The 15,168-nt window shown below is 32.8% G+C and overlaps 1 protein-coding gene across 3 annotated transcripts in view; it reads right to left on the reverse strand.

Annotated features, from left to right (window-relative positions):
• The window catches only part of LOC127879855 (streptococcal hemagglutinin-like), a 44,797-nt gene that overhangs the window by 12,432 nt on the left and 17,197 nt on the right, over window positions 1–15,168 (reverse strand). For all 3 annotated transcript variants that reach the window (XM_052426924.1, XM_052426922.1, XM_052426923.1), the window contains exons 3-8: window positions 5,648–5,850; window positions 5,147–5,245; window positions 3,725–3,857; window positions 2,219–2,348; window positions 1,760–1,850; window positions 1,466–1,543 (exon numbers count right to left, since the gene is read on the reverse strand). In XM_052426924.1, the coding sequence (XP_052282884.1) occupies window positions 1,466–1,543; window positions 1,760–1,850; window positions 2,219–2,348; window positions 3,725–3,857; window positions 5,147–5,245; window positions 5,648–5,850 (734 nt within the window). The remainder of the gene's footprint in view (window positions 1–1,465; window positions 1,544–1,759; window positions 1,851–2,218; window positions 2,349–3,724; window positions 3,858–5,146; window positions 5,246–5,647; window positions 5,851–15,168) is intronic.

Here is a 15,168-nt window from a genome sequence, read left to right on the forward strand (position 1 = left end):
CGAGTAAACGCGGAAAGGGTCGTCCTTGATTAGCTTGTGCGGACTGCATAGACTAATCTAGGACGACTCTTTACTCACATGCATTAAACCCCCTTTTCACATAGTGCGGCTGATATGGTCGATATAAAACTGTTATTTTCCTCAACACTGGCAGATATGATAGTATTTAATTCACAAAAACCGGATGTAATGGTGTTGAGGGAAAAACGCGTTTAAATTATATAAATTCACGGAATACAGCTGTGCTCATGTTAATTCGTCATCTTTAGATAGATCTACACATTTTAAACGTGCTTTAATCAATTGCATTAAGGAGAAAGCCCTGTCGAAATTAATTTGCCGACTTTGTATCAAACTAGTCTTCTACTTGCAATAAGTCACATTCACCGAGATATTCGGATTTCCGTAATAGGATTGCTTAACCTTTTATGTTTGAATTAAACATGACTCTTAAATGGTCCATTTTAATAGTATTTAATTTCACCAACCATTCAAGCCTTATTTATTTATTTATTTATTTATGTATTTATTTATATTTATATTGATTTAATCATTCATTTGATTATTTCGTACCCAATCTGGGGACACAACGTTTGTTGGATACCAGAGCATGCAGAAGTAATTCACACGGTCTAAAATACTGAGTGAACGCACTAAGGTTATTTTATAACAGTTAAGATATCGAATGAATTTCACTCAAAGGATACAAAAATAGCTTAAAAAATAACAGGATATTCAATGTTGATGCTTGTTCTTGTTGACTTATTTCTAGCAATGTTCAAGCGCATTACACATAATTTAAAACGTTTCAAAACAATCACAATCTATCCTCGTACAAATATATTCAGATTTCATTACATTTTCAAACTTAAAATAAAGAGATTAAATGCGCCGAAAAAATGTATATTTTTTCAAAACTGTGTCCATTGTAGATTACCATCTATACTCCGAGACTGAAGACTTATGAGATCAAAACAAAGATCAATAAATAAATGGACGCGCAAAACAAAACATTATGTCTATGTGTGGAATGATGTTTTATATATCAGCCCTATAGAAAATAGTGGTATGAATAAGAAGAATGGACCATAAAAGCACAATACATTATAGTTGGTGTTTTTCTAAATCGATTTATTCTCCAATGGCATTCCTCGGAAATGCAACAGCAATAGCGATCAATATACATGCGTTATGATAAAAATAAATAAATATGTAAATCGGACAAAGCTGGAAAATGAACAGAAGACTTCATGTTTTCTATTTCTGCATTTAACATAAAATTATTGTGTAACCACTAAGAAACTCCCATTTATCCATCTGGCCTAAACATTGCATGGTAAATTGACGAAATTGGGAAATTATAAGGTCTCAAAATAGATTAGCCAATTCGGCAGATAAAGTAAATAATACAATTAAACGTTTCCGAGGAATATATTATAAAACCAAGTGGTAAAACCCACCCTACCTCTGCTATGTAGATACCGGCGTACCGCAGCGAGATGGAGTAACCGGAACCAGTGACGCTCTCGTAACGGATGTTCATCTGGTGAACAATGTATAAATTACTGATTAGAAATGAATATAGGATTCATGAGGTTTCAAAGGTCGTCTTACTCTTTATTGGACATTTTCGTTTCCCAAGCTCGTAGAAAGTAGCACGATTTAGTTTAATGTTTAGATGTTTTCAATCAATCAAGGATAAACGATATACACTGCATGAGAAAAATACATCGTATTCTCTTGTTTACATGCATCTTACCGAGCTTAATACAAATGCGTAGAACTGTTTGATGGTACTCAGTGTCTGTGATTTTCTGGAAGCCTCTGTCCCCGTTGTTTGGCTGTACCAACTATTGTTTAACATAAACACATATAACTGACAAAGGTATATATAAAGCCTTAATGGCGAACATATAATTGACGCAATAACATATGCAATGTCTCTTTGTTAGAAATAGGTTTCGTCAGATTATCGATGAATGATTGATAAAAGATATTAACATTATATTATTTTCATATTTACGCGTACAGAACAAATCCATAAGTGAATATCACCGTCGTCATTTAATGCTTTTCTTCCGTTTGTTGAAACGTGTAGAGATTTTAAAGTTGATAATTTCGAAGTTTGAATGAGTATTTAATTGCTAAAAAAGTTTGTTATTACGTTTGTAAGATTTAGTTCTGCCGTTGCCATCGAGAAAGGAACGTATATACGTACAATGAATACAAGGAGAAGTCGATGACAAAGAAGAGTTCCACCTCGTACGCGGTGCTCTGTCGCTTGTTCCGAAAATGTTCGCCGCTTGTTTCAGAGATATTTGACATAGTCTTCTCAAGCAAGTCTCGATCTGCAGTGCATATATACATATTCAGATATTGCACTTATTCTGTAAAATTACATACATTATAACTAGTTTGCACATATACTTTCTAAGAATGTTTGCCACTTGATCAGATATATGCTTGCCTAGGTTCAAGATAGTAATATTCATATAAATATTATATTCGAAAGTCAAGTATTTTATTGCACTCAGATTACGAATATGACAACATGATGTATCAATATTTAACCATTCTAGAAGTCTCATTATGAAACGATAAATCAAATATAAAATTATAGTAAGTTTGCAACTCTTTCGTGTTTTCCAGATGTTTCTTATATTAAGACATTTCTGCATGTGACTAAACTTAAATGATAATTCACCATACAAGTAAGTTATATTTCAATTGGTTCTGCACGTGTGTTTTATCCTGTATTTATTGGAAATGCTCAACAGAAATGTTAAAAGACTGTGTAAAAGAGCTCTATTAAACAACATTTTCCCATAAACACAATTACTACCTGAAGTAATGATATTTCGAGCGAATAAGACATTTTTGTGCGATATATACAACATATTAAAAAGCAAATTTACTCACATAGAAATTAAGGCTAAATTTTGAAAGTTCGATCCTTTAATGGTGTTTTTATTTCCATTAATGTTTTTTGTTTAGTATTTGACGTGTGACGATATATTCTTAAGACAACAAGCATGAATTCTATGACAAAAGGTTAAGGTGCTCATAGGTTAATATGATTGCGTTGCTAAGTTATCTTTATTAAGCTTCTTTTTGCAATTTAACGTATATATATATTTCATCAAGATGTGTTTAATATTCATTAATAACTTCTACTTCAGGTGTTTTAATTTATTCGCGCTGTGTGAAATTAGATATAAAAGAACATTTACGAAATAGCCAAAATACAAACCAAACAGTATTTTTATTTAAAAAATAATCATAAAAATAGCTATAAAAAACACAACAGCTGGTTTATGTATATACGATTCGCTTTTTAAAGGACTCGACACCATCTAACAGGGCGACAACCAAGATAAGTCAAAACGGAATGTAGCACACAATACATGAAAAACAAATGTTATACCAAGTGAGAGTCAAATTAAGTTAAAATACTGTTTTAGTCAAATACTTAATAATATTCTTTTTAAAGTCAGAACAGATTGTGCTAAGCAACCAAAAATAAAATACATAATGTAAAATAGAATACACCAAAAAGATAATGTGGTACAGACAAAGTCGAGTTCAACATGTTAGACAGTCCTATCCAGACGCCGAATATTGAAAAGACAGAGCCAAATACTAATGTATCAAAATCATTTTAAGAAAATTTTAAAACTTCACATTGCTGAGTTGAATAAAGTGAAACATAGAAGTGGGAATATACCGAACGTTGGGTTGACAAGGAAGTCCGTCTCTGTTGGGAGAACGTCTTTAACGGGCGCCAGGGTGTGACTTCCGGTTGCATGGTCGCGTGGCTGCACGAGGAACTGGGTTTTGTGCGTAACGAACGTGCCAAACTGTGTAAAATATCAAAAACTATTACGATAGCGTATAAAAATCTGACCCAAACATCGAATCGCCACGGATATCATTAATAATGTACATAATGATTTATATCAAAGCCGCAAAATGCGAGGACAATTATTGGAACGCCTTTCGTACGCCCGTAAACAATGTGAGAAGACATGAGTTAGTTATACAGTGTACATGGGAATGTCGTACGTCAATATTAAAGGTTTGAGCATTTATTTTGGAGTCCGCTCTATATCACCTACAAACGTCGAATGATTTTCATAAGACATGTTGCAAATATTAAGCACGCATTGAGACGCTTTGCAAAACCATGAGTCAGTCATGCGGTCTGCATTTCAGATGTAAACAAAAAGGTATAATTGTGCTAGTAATATGCGATAACAAATTATTTGCTAACATTCGGATACAATTCTGTAATATTGTTTATGACTGTAACTTTTAAGGTTTAAAACCTGCTTTTTATTTACTTTAAGAGCTCTAATTCGGTGTATTTACATTCTGTTTAGAGGTGTATTGACAAATTATGCACAAATTCGTGCTTTAATATAAAAACATTAACGAAGTAATAAATTTTGCAATAAAAACTACTCAATTACACAATCGGGTATTAAAACCGTATAATTTTACCTCTGTTTTACTAACAGTTGTTCCATCTTTACAACTTTGCAAAAGGAAGTTTATAAAGTTTAAAACATTTCATTATGCTCAAATGAAAGTGTGTATCTTATGAGAACAGTGTGTTCGTGTTAATCATAAGCCAATATAGCGTGTTTGAAACCAACGCCATTGTATTGCGATCTGTAGTTGTTTCATTAAAGCCACACACCTTGAAATGAAGTACATTTTAATCAATACAAATACATGCAATTTGAAAGTGTGCAGAACTGTAATTAAATCTATGGCCTAGTTAGCAAGAAATGTATTATTTTTTCTGATTTTAAAACCGAAAGTAGGATTTCTAGACGTATACGTCCATTTCGACAAATGCAATTATTTTTTAGTTGTAAAGCGCAAAAGAGACGGATTTCTACCTTGTTACCACCCGATATATTCTTATTAGCAAAGATAAAATATGTTTCTTATTTATACTTACATTTACTATGCCTTGTATTTTATTTCAAGGTGTGTAGCTTTAATTTTCTCATTTAACAATCCCACTTACTTGCATTGAACATACATTCCCTTATTATCATTTCGCAATGAAAATAACGTTTAGAGATAATTAAAACATAGACTATAAGTCTAAAAAATAAATATAGATTATTATTCTTACAAAATCGAATGACTGCGCCCCGCTCCCATCGCCTGCCATCGGCCTCTCCCAAACCATGAACACAGCCTCCTGTGCGCGGTCGTCATAGTAGGCAACTTTCTGTCAAAGTAATATATCAGTTGCTTAAATTTTATTTTATGTATACCTATATAACCTATGTACGAACATAATTCCATGCATGTATATTATTGGGATTTAGACATAAGCAAATTTCACGTTTGATATATCAATGCCTTAGTCAGTTTTCAAATAATTTTATTAATTATGCTATCCATTATCATTAAAAAAACGCCCTGTGTGTAATGTTTAATTAACTTCAGAACATATGTTAACAAAATTAATCAACCAATTCCTAAAATATGTTTGTATGATGCTTACCGAATGCATAGTGTTATATAATACATATATTGGCAGTCGTATGCGACTGAAAAGCTACGAATTCTGAGCTTTTCGATGTCAATGTTTATGCCCTATATGTGGGACAGATTCATTATCACATACCTGGGGGTCAATAACCTTATATGACCTCAGTTTTCCCGCGTGATTAAGAACTACTGGGACGTCATCAATGACGTCATCAATCCGATGTAGATTGATGTTGTAGATTCCATTCGATGAGGAGAAGTTTGCTTCTATGTCAAACGGGAATGTGTCCGCCGACCGTTTATGTCGATCATTTGATTTTATTTGAATTGTCACGATATCTGAAATACAATTAATTATGCCATGAAAAATTTATGTTTTAATCCAAGATGTGTGTTTGCAGCAAGGAGTGCGTTATTGTCGGTGTTTCAAAAAAAAACGAACTATCTATCACCCGGCCAAATAAAATTAAGTTAAATCACGATTTTGTCTACTGAAAAAATTACAAACGTTTTGCTGCCAAAACAAATATTTTCATCCTAAACCATAATATTATTTTATTTCATATGCGCTACATCTTCTCATATATATGATATGTTCACTCGTCAAAGACCTCTGTTATGAATACAAATCATCTTCCAATTTTGCTTACTAAAAGATTTAAACCGGGGTCCTAGAATATTGTAGTTTTACGCTTCAGTAGGATTTATGGTCCCAAATATGCGATGAACTCTATAGATTTCATTATCGAGATCAAGCTCACTACGTTGATAATATGAAGTATTAACTTGAGTTGAGCATGTTTTTCAATAGGAATGGTCCTTTGACAGATTGCGTACCGTTACCTAGCCGATTAAGGTTGTGTAGAGAACGCTTAACGACATTTCAAATAAATTTCTTCCATATTTGAAGATCAATTACATACTTCATTTTCCCACTGAATAAATAATCAATATACATTTAATATGTTATCAAAGAATAGGCGTCATTCAGGATGTGTTTTGAACCCGTTTGAACTGTTTACCTGGTCAATCATCGCCTTTGAAGATGTGTAATTTTTCTTTGAGAGTTATTGACCAATCACCGATCACTCAGCCCACCTTGTCACTTGACAATATACTAAAAACTGGGACAAACGGTAGCAGACGACGTATAATATTCATAAAAACAAACCCGGGCGATATGGATAGTTTTTTTGCAATGTAAGCTTAAGAAGAGGGTTTATCAAACTAAAATAAGCATACATTATTATCGAGATTCACCTATATTTTGATTGACTCATTGAACTTTAGTATTTCAGATTTATTTTGCATTCTTCTTATTTGATTGTTCATTATTATTTATATTATTATAATTATTTTTATGATGGTGACGATGACGATGATGATGGTGATGATGATGATGATGATGATGATGATGATGATGATGATGATGATGATGATGATGATGATGATGATGATGATGATGATGATGATGATGATGATGATGATGATGATGATGATGATGGTGATGACTCAATGAGTCTTAATGCTTTTAAAAGATAACTGCTTACAAAATATTTATCAGAACAGAAGAGACAGTTTATGAAGACTTATACATAAGTAAATCGTCTTTAATGCATATAATTACAAATAAAGTAATACTATAGACAATCCAAGAATCGATGAATTGACCGCCGCCATATTGGCTATCACGTTACCCGCTGCCATGACGGTACTGAAGAATCTGGTAGACTACAGCTTTCAAAGATCTCACAATAACCAAAAAAAATGGAGACATTAATGAATCTAATATTTCACATCAACCACGCTTGACGAAAAAGAAAAGTTCTAAAATACCGTATTTTTGACAATTATTATTTTATATTGATTAAAATATCACGACTGGTATATTACATAACTTGAAAAAGTTCATATTTTCAGTATATTCGGTAATAAAATTTCGCGATGTGAAATCGAAAGAACGCAAAAAAAGTTGTGTGACATAACGATATACACACTAAAAATAAAGCAAGTAGATTGATCATTTTATAAATGAAATATATACAATTCACTACGCATGTGCAATTTGCATTCCTGGGTTAACCACATGACGATGATGATTAATCTACTTGCGTTATTAATAGTAAACTGGTAGTTACCTGGTACACATACCCAGTAAAATTGTATTACCGAATATATGAAAATATGAAAACTGAACAATTTTTTCAATTAATTTTATATACCAGTCGTGATATTTCAATAAATATAAACTAATAATTTTAAAAAAATACGGTATTTTGGAAGTGTTCTTTTTTTGTCAGTCGTGGTTGACGGTCCCTTTAAGGCCGAAATAGCTGGGTGTTTTAAGTACTCCTTTGATAAAGCCTTTGCTTAAACCACAATTATTTCTTTTTTTGAATGTAATTATTCGACTATAATTTTAAAGGTTACATCAGCATCTAAAGTTTTAAGTGAACTTTGTTATTTTTAGCGTCAATAGTTTCGGGATATTATTAAGCGAATCTTTGAAATATTTATTTCCGAGGTACACGATTTATTGTAAATAAGATTTATAACATTCGAGACCGATGCAGATTTCTTTTTATGAATAATACATTTTTTTTAAATAAAAATTTATTATTTCGTTATGAATATTTCTTATTTAAAACTCATTTTTAAAGGTAATGCAAAAATCTTTAGCCGGATTAAAGTTTGTAATTTTAACACAAATTTTGTCCGGAAATATTTATAAGCGAACTCAGGCCGAATGGTTTAGTCTTAAACTTCAGTGTTTTTAATTAATATATTTATTCAAAATTCGCTTTCAAGCTAACACAACATATCTAGCCGAAAATGAATTGTGTGAATTTTGTTATTTTACGTGAACGAGTACAGGATAGATTACCGGTATTGGCGCAAAGATCTATAAAAACAAATGTCTCTTAATAGATCTTTGATTAGCGAAAGTGTATCAGATGTCAGAACATGGCAGTTTTTTTTTTTAAAGGTATATATCTGGTTTTGCCTTTATCTTTATTTTTATTTTTATTATCAAAATAGCATTTTACTGGTAAATTCAAAGACTTAAGTTAAAAAACAACAACAACCTGTTTTGTATTATTTTCAATGTTAACTGTACTGATTTCTTTCTTTATCATATTGTTTTAATAAAATATGAATTTACGATAAAAGTGATCAACATTGCGCACACGGAGCCTTAAGTAAATTTAAATTGTTCCAATAATGTACGATACATTCCATAAATGTATTTAGTTCTTTATTACATTTTCATTTAAAGGTTTAAATTTAAAATAAACACAACTCGAACAAAAGAAGTGGAGTTTTTCTTCGTTAATGACGGATTGTCAAATTAAAGTAAGATACATGGTAATGAAAAAAACCCATATGCGATCGTGGCGCGAAAGCATTCCCTCAGTGGGAGATGATGTCCCAAGGGTGGATTAAAAGTGTCAATTGGTATGTCCTTGACACCACATCTTCACATGTGTAAATGCCGTTTTTAGTCTGCAGCGCAAAAGGCTTTTGTAATACCGTTTTTCAAAATTACAAGGGAAACATTTGTCCTTTGCCAAATCTTCCCTGATTTGGGGCAGACGAAATAGATATTTAATATAGTATTTCGTAATTCTTACACTTTTTCAATAAGAAACTTTTTTTCTTACATTTTCTTCCAAGAACATTGCTTACACCATTTTTACTGAAATTTTCTAAAACCGTTTTACGTGAAAAAACGTTCTTAGAAGCTAAAACAAATTTCGTTCGTAAAACAATTGACATGACGCCTTATCAGTGATCGCTCCGCCCACTTAATCACGTGGCTCAGCGGGAAGAAAAACTAGACAAGCTAACACCAAAATGGCTTCTTTGCCTATAGACTGCATATAGATTTACGCGATATTCCGGATGATTTTATGGACTTGTTTAAAACCATATTACACTTGTAAAGGGGCTGATGCCATATTATTATGTATTTGACACGAAATAGCGCTTTATAACTGGGAATTCGGCGAAGTTTTACGCGCTTTCTGACGCCGGGTGGGTACCTAAATCCCACATGTTATTGCGTATAAAATGTGATATTAATCATATTAAACATTGCTTATGGGACATTTATCAATCACTATAATTTAAAGCGCAAAAACAACACAGTAAGTTTGGACATTGTCTGATATAAAATTAGCGTTGTACGAAATGGAATACGGTCAGGCTATTATAAGTTAATAAGGCTACCAATATCAGGCGCTCGCGCAGGTACCGACTTCCCCGAAGTTACCGCATTTATTGGTTAACTAATATCAGTAATAATAACTCTTTTACAATAGCATTTATCGAAACGTCTTTATTAAAATAATAACAAAATGGTTTTCACTTGTTTCTGACACACACAGAAACGCGATTTTTAACGGGGATTTCGTAAAGTTACACGAATTGGGTACCAAAATTCTCAATTATTTTACATGCACACGTGACATAATACATACTTAATAAAGCTTAGTTATTGCTTATATGACATTTCAAGTTTGTGAAATAAATTAATGTTCTATAAAGGGGATCTCGGTATATCTTGAAGCTTCCACTCGCTCTTGTCAAGACCGCATTGCCGCGTTGGAAATGGTATAAATTTAATTCATCTAACTTATCTTTCTGGATATCAAATGTCAGAGTTGCATTAACCCTTTTTACACCGTTTTTGCCATATTTCATTTCCGTTTTTTAAATCCGAACAAAATAAATGAAACTCGTTTAAAAATGCGATCTAGGCATTCGAGCTCCTAGTGTGGATTAAAAGCGTTTATTGGTGACACCACGTGAGTGGAAGTGTGTAGATACCGTTAATAAGATAATATATCACATGTCACCTTCAAATAACATGTATGATGTTAATTAAGTGCATTACTATTAGAGTAAAAAAACACAGCATGAATTAGGCTTCATGCTGGGTTTTATTTGTCTTTAAGTAATGCAGATGAACCTCGCTTCTGACCTACATGTAGTAACTGATAAAACTATTTAAAAAAGTGAAATATTATGTGATAATCAGATCGATAACATAAACTATTTAAATCTGCTAGTATATCCGATAAAAATATATTATAATTGTCTTTGACAGTGTTGACGTTCAGTTGTTCGTGGTGACGACCGCATGTATTTATACATCTCTTACACTTCTCAAGATCTCTTTTCGGCTTTGGAAACGATATAAATTAAATGTCACCAACTAATCTTTCAGTATATCGATTGTCCGAGTTACATAATCCCCATTGACACCGTTTAACCATTTTAATCGTTTTTTTTTAAAGAGGAAAACAAAAGAAACTCGTTGGAATAAAAGTGAACCTAAACATGTGGCTTGTCTAGAAAATGGCGGACAGGTCGTTGCTAACGAGTGCGCCCGATTAATCGATCGCTGATTGGTGGATCAATTCTAGTGGGCGGAGCGATCATAGATAAGGCGTCATGTCAATTATGTTATAGGAAAAAGCGAGTTATTATTATTAGAAAATTACCATCTACATGGCAAACTTAAGAGTTACGTCCCTTGAAAACAAAAGGAGTATATTATAATACTGCTTCATGCGAGGTATGTGACTTTTATTGCTTGGCAATAGTTTTGTTCTTCATAAAAAATATTTTTGATGGCCTTTTACATTTTCATTTAGACAACTAATCCTTTTACATGTACTTCAGCAGAAACTTCACTGTATCTTGCAAATAGACTTTCAACGCCATCGGCGCTCTCGTTAAGATATGATACCACGCGTCACCTTCAAATAAAACATGTTAAATGACAATCAAGGCCTTATTCATGCTGAGTTGTATGACTCTTAAAAACGCAGATGGACCTTGTTTCTATTAATCACCAAACAATTTATAAAAAATATTTATTTAAAAAATACGAACTAGTATGTGATGATCAAATCGATAAGATAAACAATTTAAATCTTCAAATATATTAATCGCTTCAATTCATTTAATTGTGCAGGTACCTATACAAGTATATAGGTACCCGTATCGTTATTATGTACCGTCATGGCGGCGCATGCGATTATTCAGGGGTGGTAATACGGGAGTTATCGATTTCTGGGATTGTCTATAGTAGGTAACAATATCAATATAAATATGTGTGTATGTTAATAGGTTGAATGAAATTTCAGAACTAAATTCAATGACATGACATTTCTTAACAAAATAAGAACAGGGAAAAATAAAGATTTTGAACAGGAGACACATACAAATTTTAAAGGCGGTAAGGACAAACTATAACTTTTAATTTTCTTTGGTATATATATCATAATAATTCAAATAATATCAGTGACTGCAAAGTGATGCATACACTTCTTTTAGGGGAATTATGTGGAACGCCATAGCTTTCTTACGTTGTTATGTTTATTTCTGTCGTCTTTAGATGGGGTTTTATTATGTCAAACCGTCGTGATATCTTGTCCATATTTGTTTTTGTCTTGTCAAAATACAGTCGTATTATGTGAAACCGTCGTGTTATCTTGTCTGAGTGTGGTGCTGACTTGTCTAAATACGCCTTCTAAAGAAGACAAAAAGAAACGTAACTATGTAAGACAGCTATGGCGTTCCGTAGTATTACATCAAACTATTATTTCAAGGAGTAGTATTTAATATAGCATTTCGTACAGTTAATGCTTCCTTTAAATATTTACACAAGTTTATTATTTCAAATTTACATGTTGATCTTACTAAACCCCAGGTAACCCGATACCTTGCGGGTCGTGTAATACCATTGGGGACAGTGCTGTGCATTTTGACATGAACTCACATAGGGTAAGTAAATTGGAAAAATTAAATTTTTCAAAGTCCAATTTGAAACAACTGTGTATTAATATTGTAAACAAAGGTATTGGCCTACATGTAGAAAAAATCCTGACAAATTTTCTTAGAAAATGAGCGAAATGTGGCTCCCTGAAGAACATCGGGCAAAACGGGTCATGTTCAGGCATGTAGGGGAGAAAAAACTGCTTTAATTTGCAAGCCACTACAATAATTAAAGTATTTGACAAATTTTCACATGTCTACCATAACCTCTCAGCAGGGTTTCTACAGAAAACTATCTATTGTGGAGAAATTTGCGTTTTTAATGACCATGTTGGGAAAACAATGATACCATCTGGGGATGACCAGAAAACCATATGTGGGCAGTGACTTTATTTTTTTTTCAGCCATTTTGTTGCAATTTCTTTGCTTTTGCTTTGTAGAGGCATACAGTAAGTGTATATGGGCACATATGCATTCAAATGTACTTTTAATGCCTTATATATAATCAATAGTGCCTTGTCAACATTCTTGAGTTTTATTTCTTTTTACCAACACTATTTTGGAAAATATTAAAAAAGACATGACTGCTTTGTCGCAAACATTAATTGGTTAGGTACATAAAAATGATGTCTTAATAAGTGTATATGAGGTTTTTATGTAAAGTATTTATGTGCCGTGTTCTGAGACTTTTGGTGCTATTTCGGCAACTGCCATAATGAGAAAAACTCATTTGAAATGAAGTCGCTAAACTTGCGCTTAATTTTGCTTAGATTGCCTTAAGTTTTCTGTGATTTTACTGTTAAGCGTATTTAAGTAACATTAAAATCGGCACAGACTGGCCTTGTAAAGAATTGTCTATCAAACAAAATAATAGTTGATTTTGACCTTTTAATTTCAATGAGCTGACTTGTTACTCCCCTTTTAACAAATTTGGCCATTGCTAGTTTATAGCCGCAAACAAGACTTTAACACATGACGTTGATACCGATTTAATACATTTAACCACACAAAGTACAGTTGATTAAAAGAATAACACTTACCTTGTTCACAGACAAGTTTAATCATTGTTATGAATTCTTGAAAGATATTTGCTGGAAAACTTTACAGATAAGTTATTAAATGATTAAACTTTAAGTCATTTATTAAAACATAATGATTTTGTTATTTTAAGTGTTTAAATTTTTACGTAATTCCCTATGTGTTCGATAACTGGTTCGTCCACCACATTGTCAATAATAACCGCAAGGGGAGTTAGACAGTATAAATAGATAGATAGATATCTGACTTTCTTGAGAAGAAATTCGATAAGTTATTAATACCACACCGCCAGAAAACACTATGCATGTTTGCTAAATGCATGTGATATATCAAGAGGATGAAATGGAACAAAAGCAAAAGCAACGTTTCCTGTCTATCCCAGTTGCAGATGTAATAATGCAAGTTGCCAACCAAAATGGGACTAATAAAAGCTCATATTACAGCTAGTTGCTGTAACAAATTTACAATCACAAGCAGTCTTTGATTTTGTAAAATGACAATGATAGATTTTAGAGTAACAATAGCTCTCATGTTGATATAATATGTTTAAATGTTGAAGACATTTTACCTATACTCGCTTAATTACAGTATGCATTTTTGATAATTTATATTCCATTCCAATGATTCCACCTGTGATCATAACGGTATGTGTTGCGCAAAATTGATTGATGCATCTATACATGAGGTTTTAAGAACCCAGGAAGGGCCAATGTAATGTTTCTTTATCAGAGAACACAGTGCCTTTGACCTTAAGGCCAAATAATGTAGTGTGATAATGTAAGCATTGCAGATGAAAGCATTTTTGTTCTGAAGACAATTTTTAAGTTTTCAATTAGAGGTTGAAGTGACATTGACATTTGACATTGTGATCTGACACTGGATTTGACTTGTAAAATTCATTGAGGAGCATCAATATATGAATTTTGAAGGCTGTATGTGGAAGGACTTCCATTATACAGTCTAGGATAAAGTTTTCTATAAGAGATTTAAGTGATCTTGACCTATGACCTAGTGACCTAAAAGACGGTGGCGTGTATGCATAAAGCTAATAAGGTTGCATCAACATATGAAGTTTGAACGTTGTATGTTCATTTGTTCAAAATTTATTTAATGAAAATAAATCGGGCGGACAAACGGACAAAAAATCTGGACGATCGTAACATACTGGGACAGGGACTGTCGGGACAGACTGATTCCTATATAGCTATATAGCCCCCCCACACACAGACGTTTTGGCGGTATAATAATGTGTGTGTGGGGGGGCAACACTAGCATTGTGATTTTACATATCTAAAGTGGGCATTGAATAACCACATTATATATAAGACAAAGGATTCATGTTTCTGAAATAATGTTTGATAAAAGCCAAATAATATCATTGAATGTATTAAAAAGCATTAAAAGTACATTTGTATGCATATGTGCCCACATACACTTACTATAGGCCTCTACAAAGCAAAGAAATTGCATTAAAATGGCTGAAAAGAAGGGGGATTGTCGCGAAAAAGAATTATAAAGCCACTGCCTCCATATGTTTTCCAGGTTATTCCCAGATGGTATCAATGATTCCCAACATGGTCATTAAAACGCAAATTTCTCCACAGTAAATAGTTTTCTGGAGAAGCCCTGCTGAGAGGTTATGGCAGACATGAGAAAGTTTGTATAAATCCTTTAATAATGGTAGTGGCGTGCAAATTAAAGCAGTTTTTTCTCCCCTAAATGCCTGAACATGGCCCGTTTTGCCCGATCTTCTACTTCAGGGAGCCACATTTCGCTCATTTTCTAAGAAAATTTGTCAGGATTAGTAGGCCAATACCTTTTTTATGTTAATAC

This window comes from Dreissena polymorpha, chromosome 4 (genome assembly GCF_020536995.1).
Source record: "Dreissena polymorpha isolate Duluth1 chromosome 4, UMN_Dpol_1.0, whole genome shotgun sequence".
Lineage (NCBI taxonomy): Eukaryota > Metazoa > Mollusca > Bivalvia > Myida > Dreissenidae > Dreissena > Dreissena polymorpha.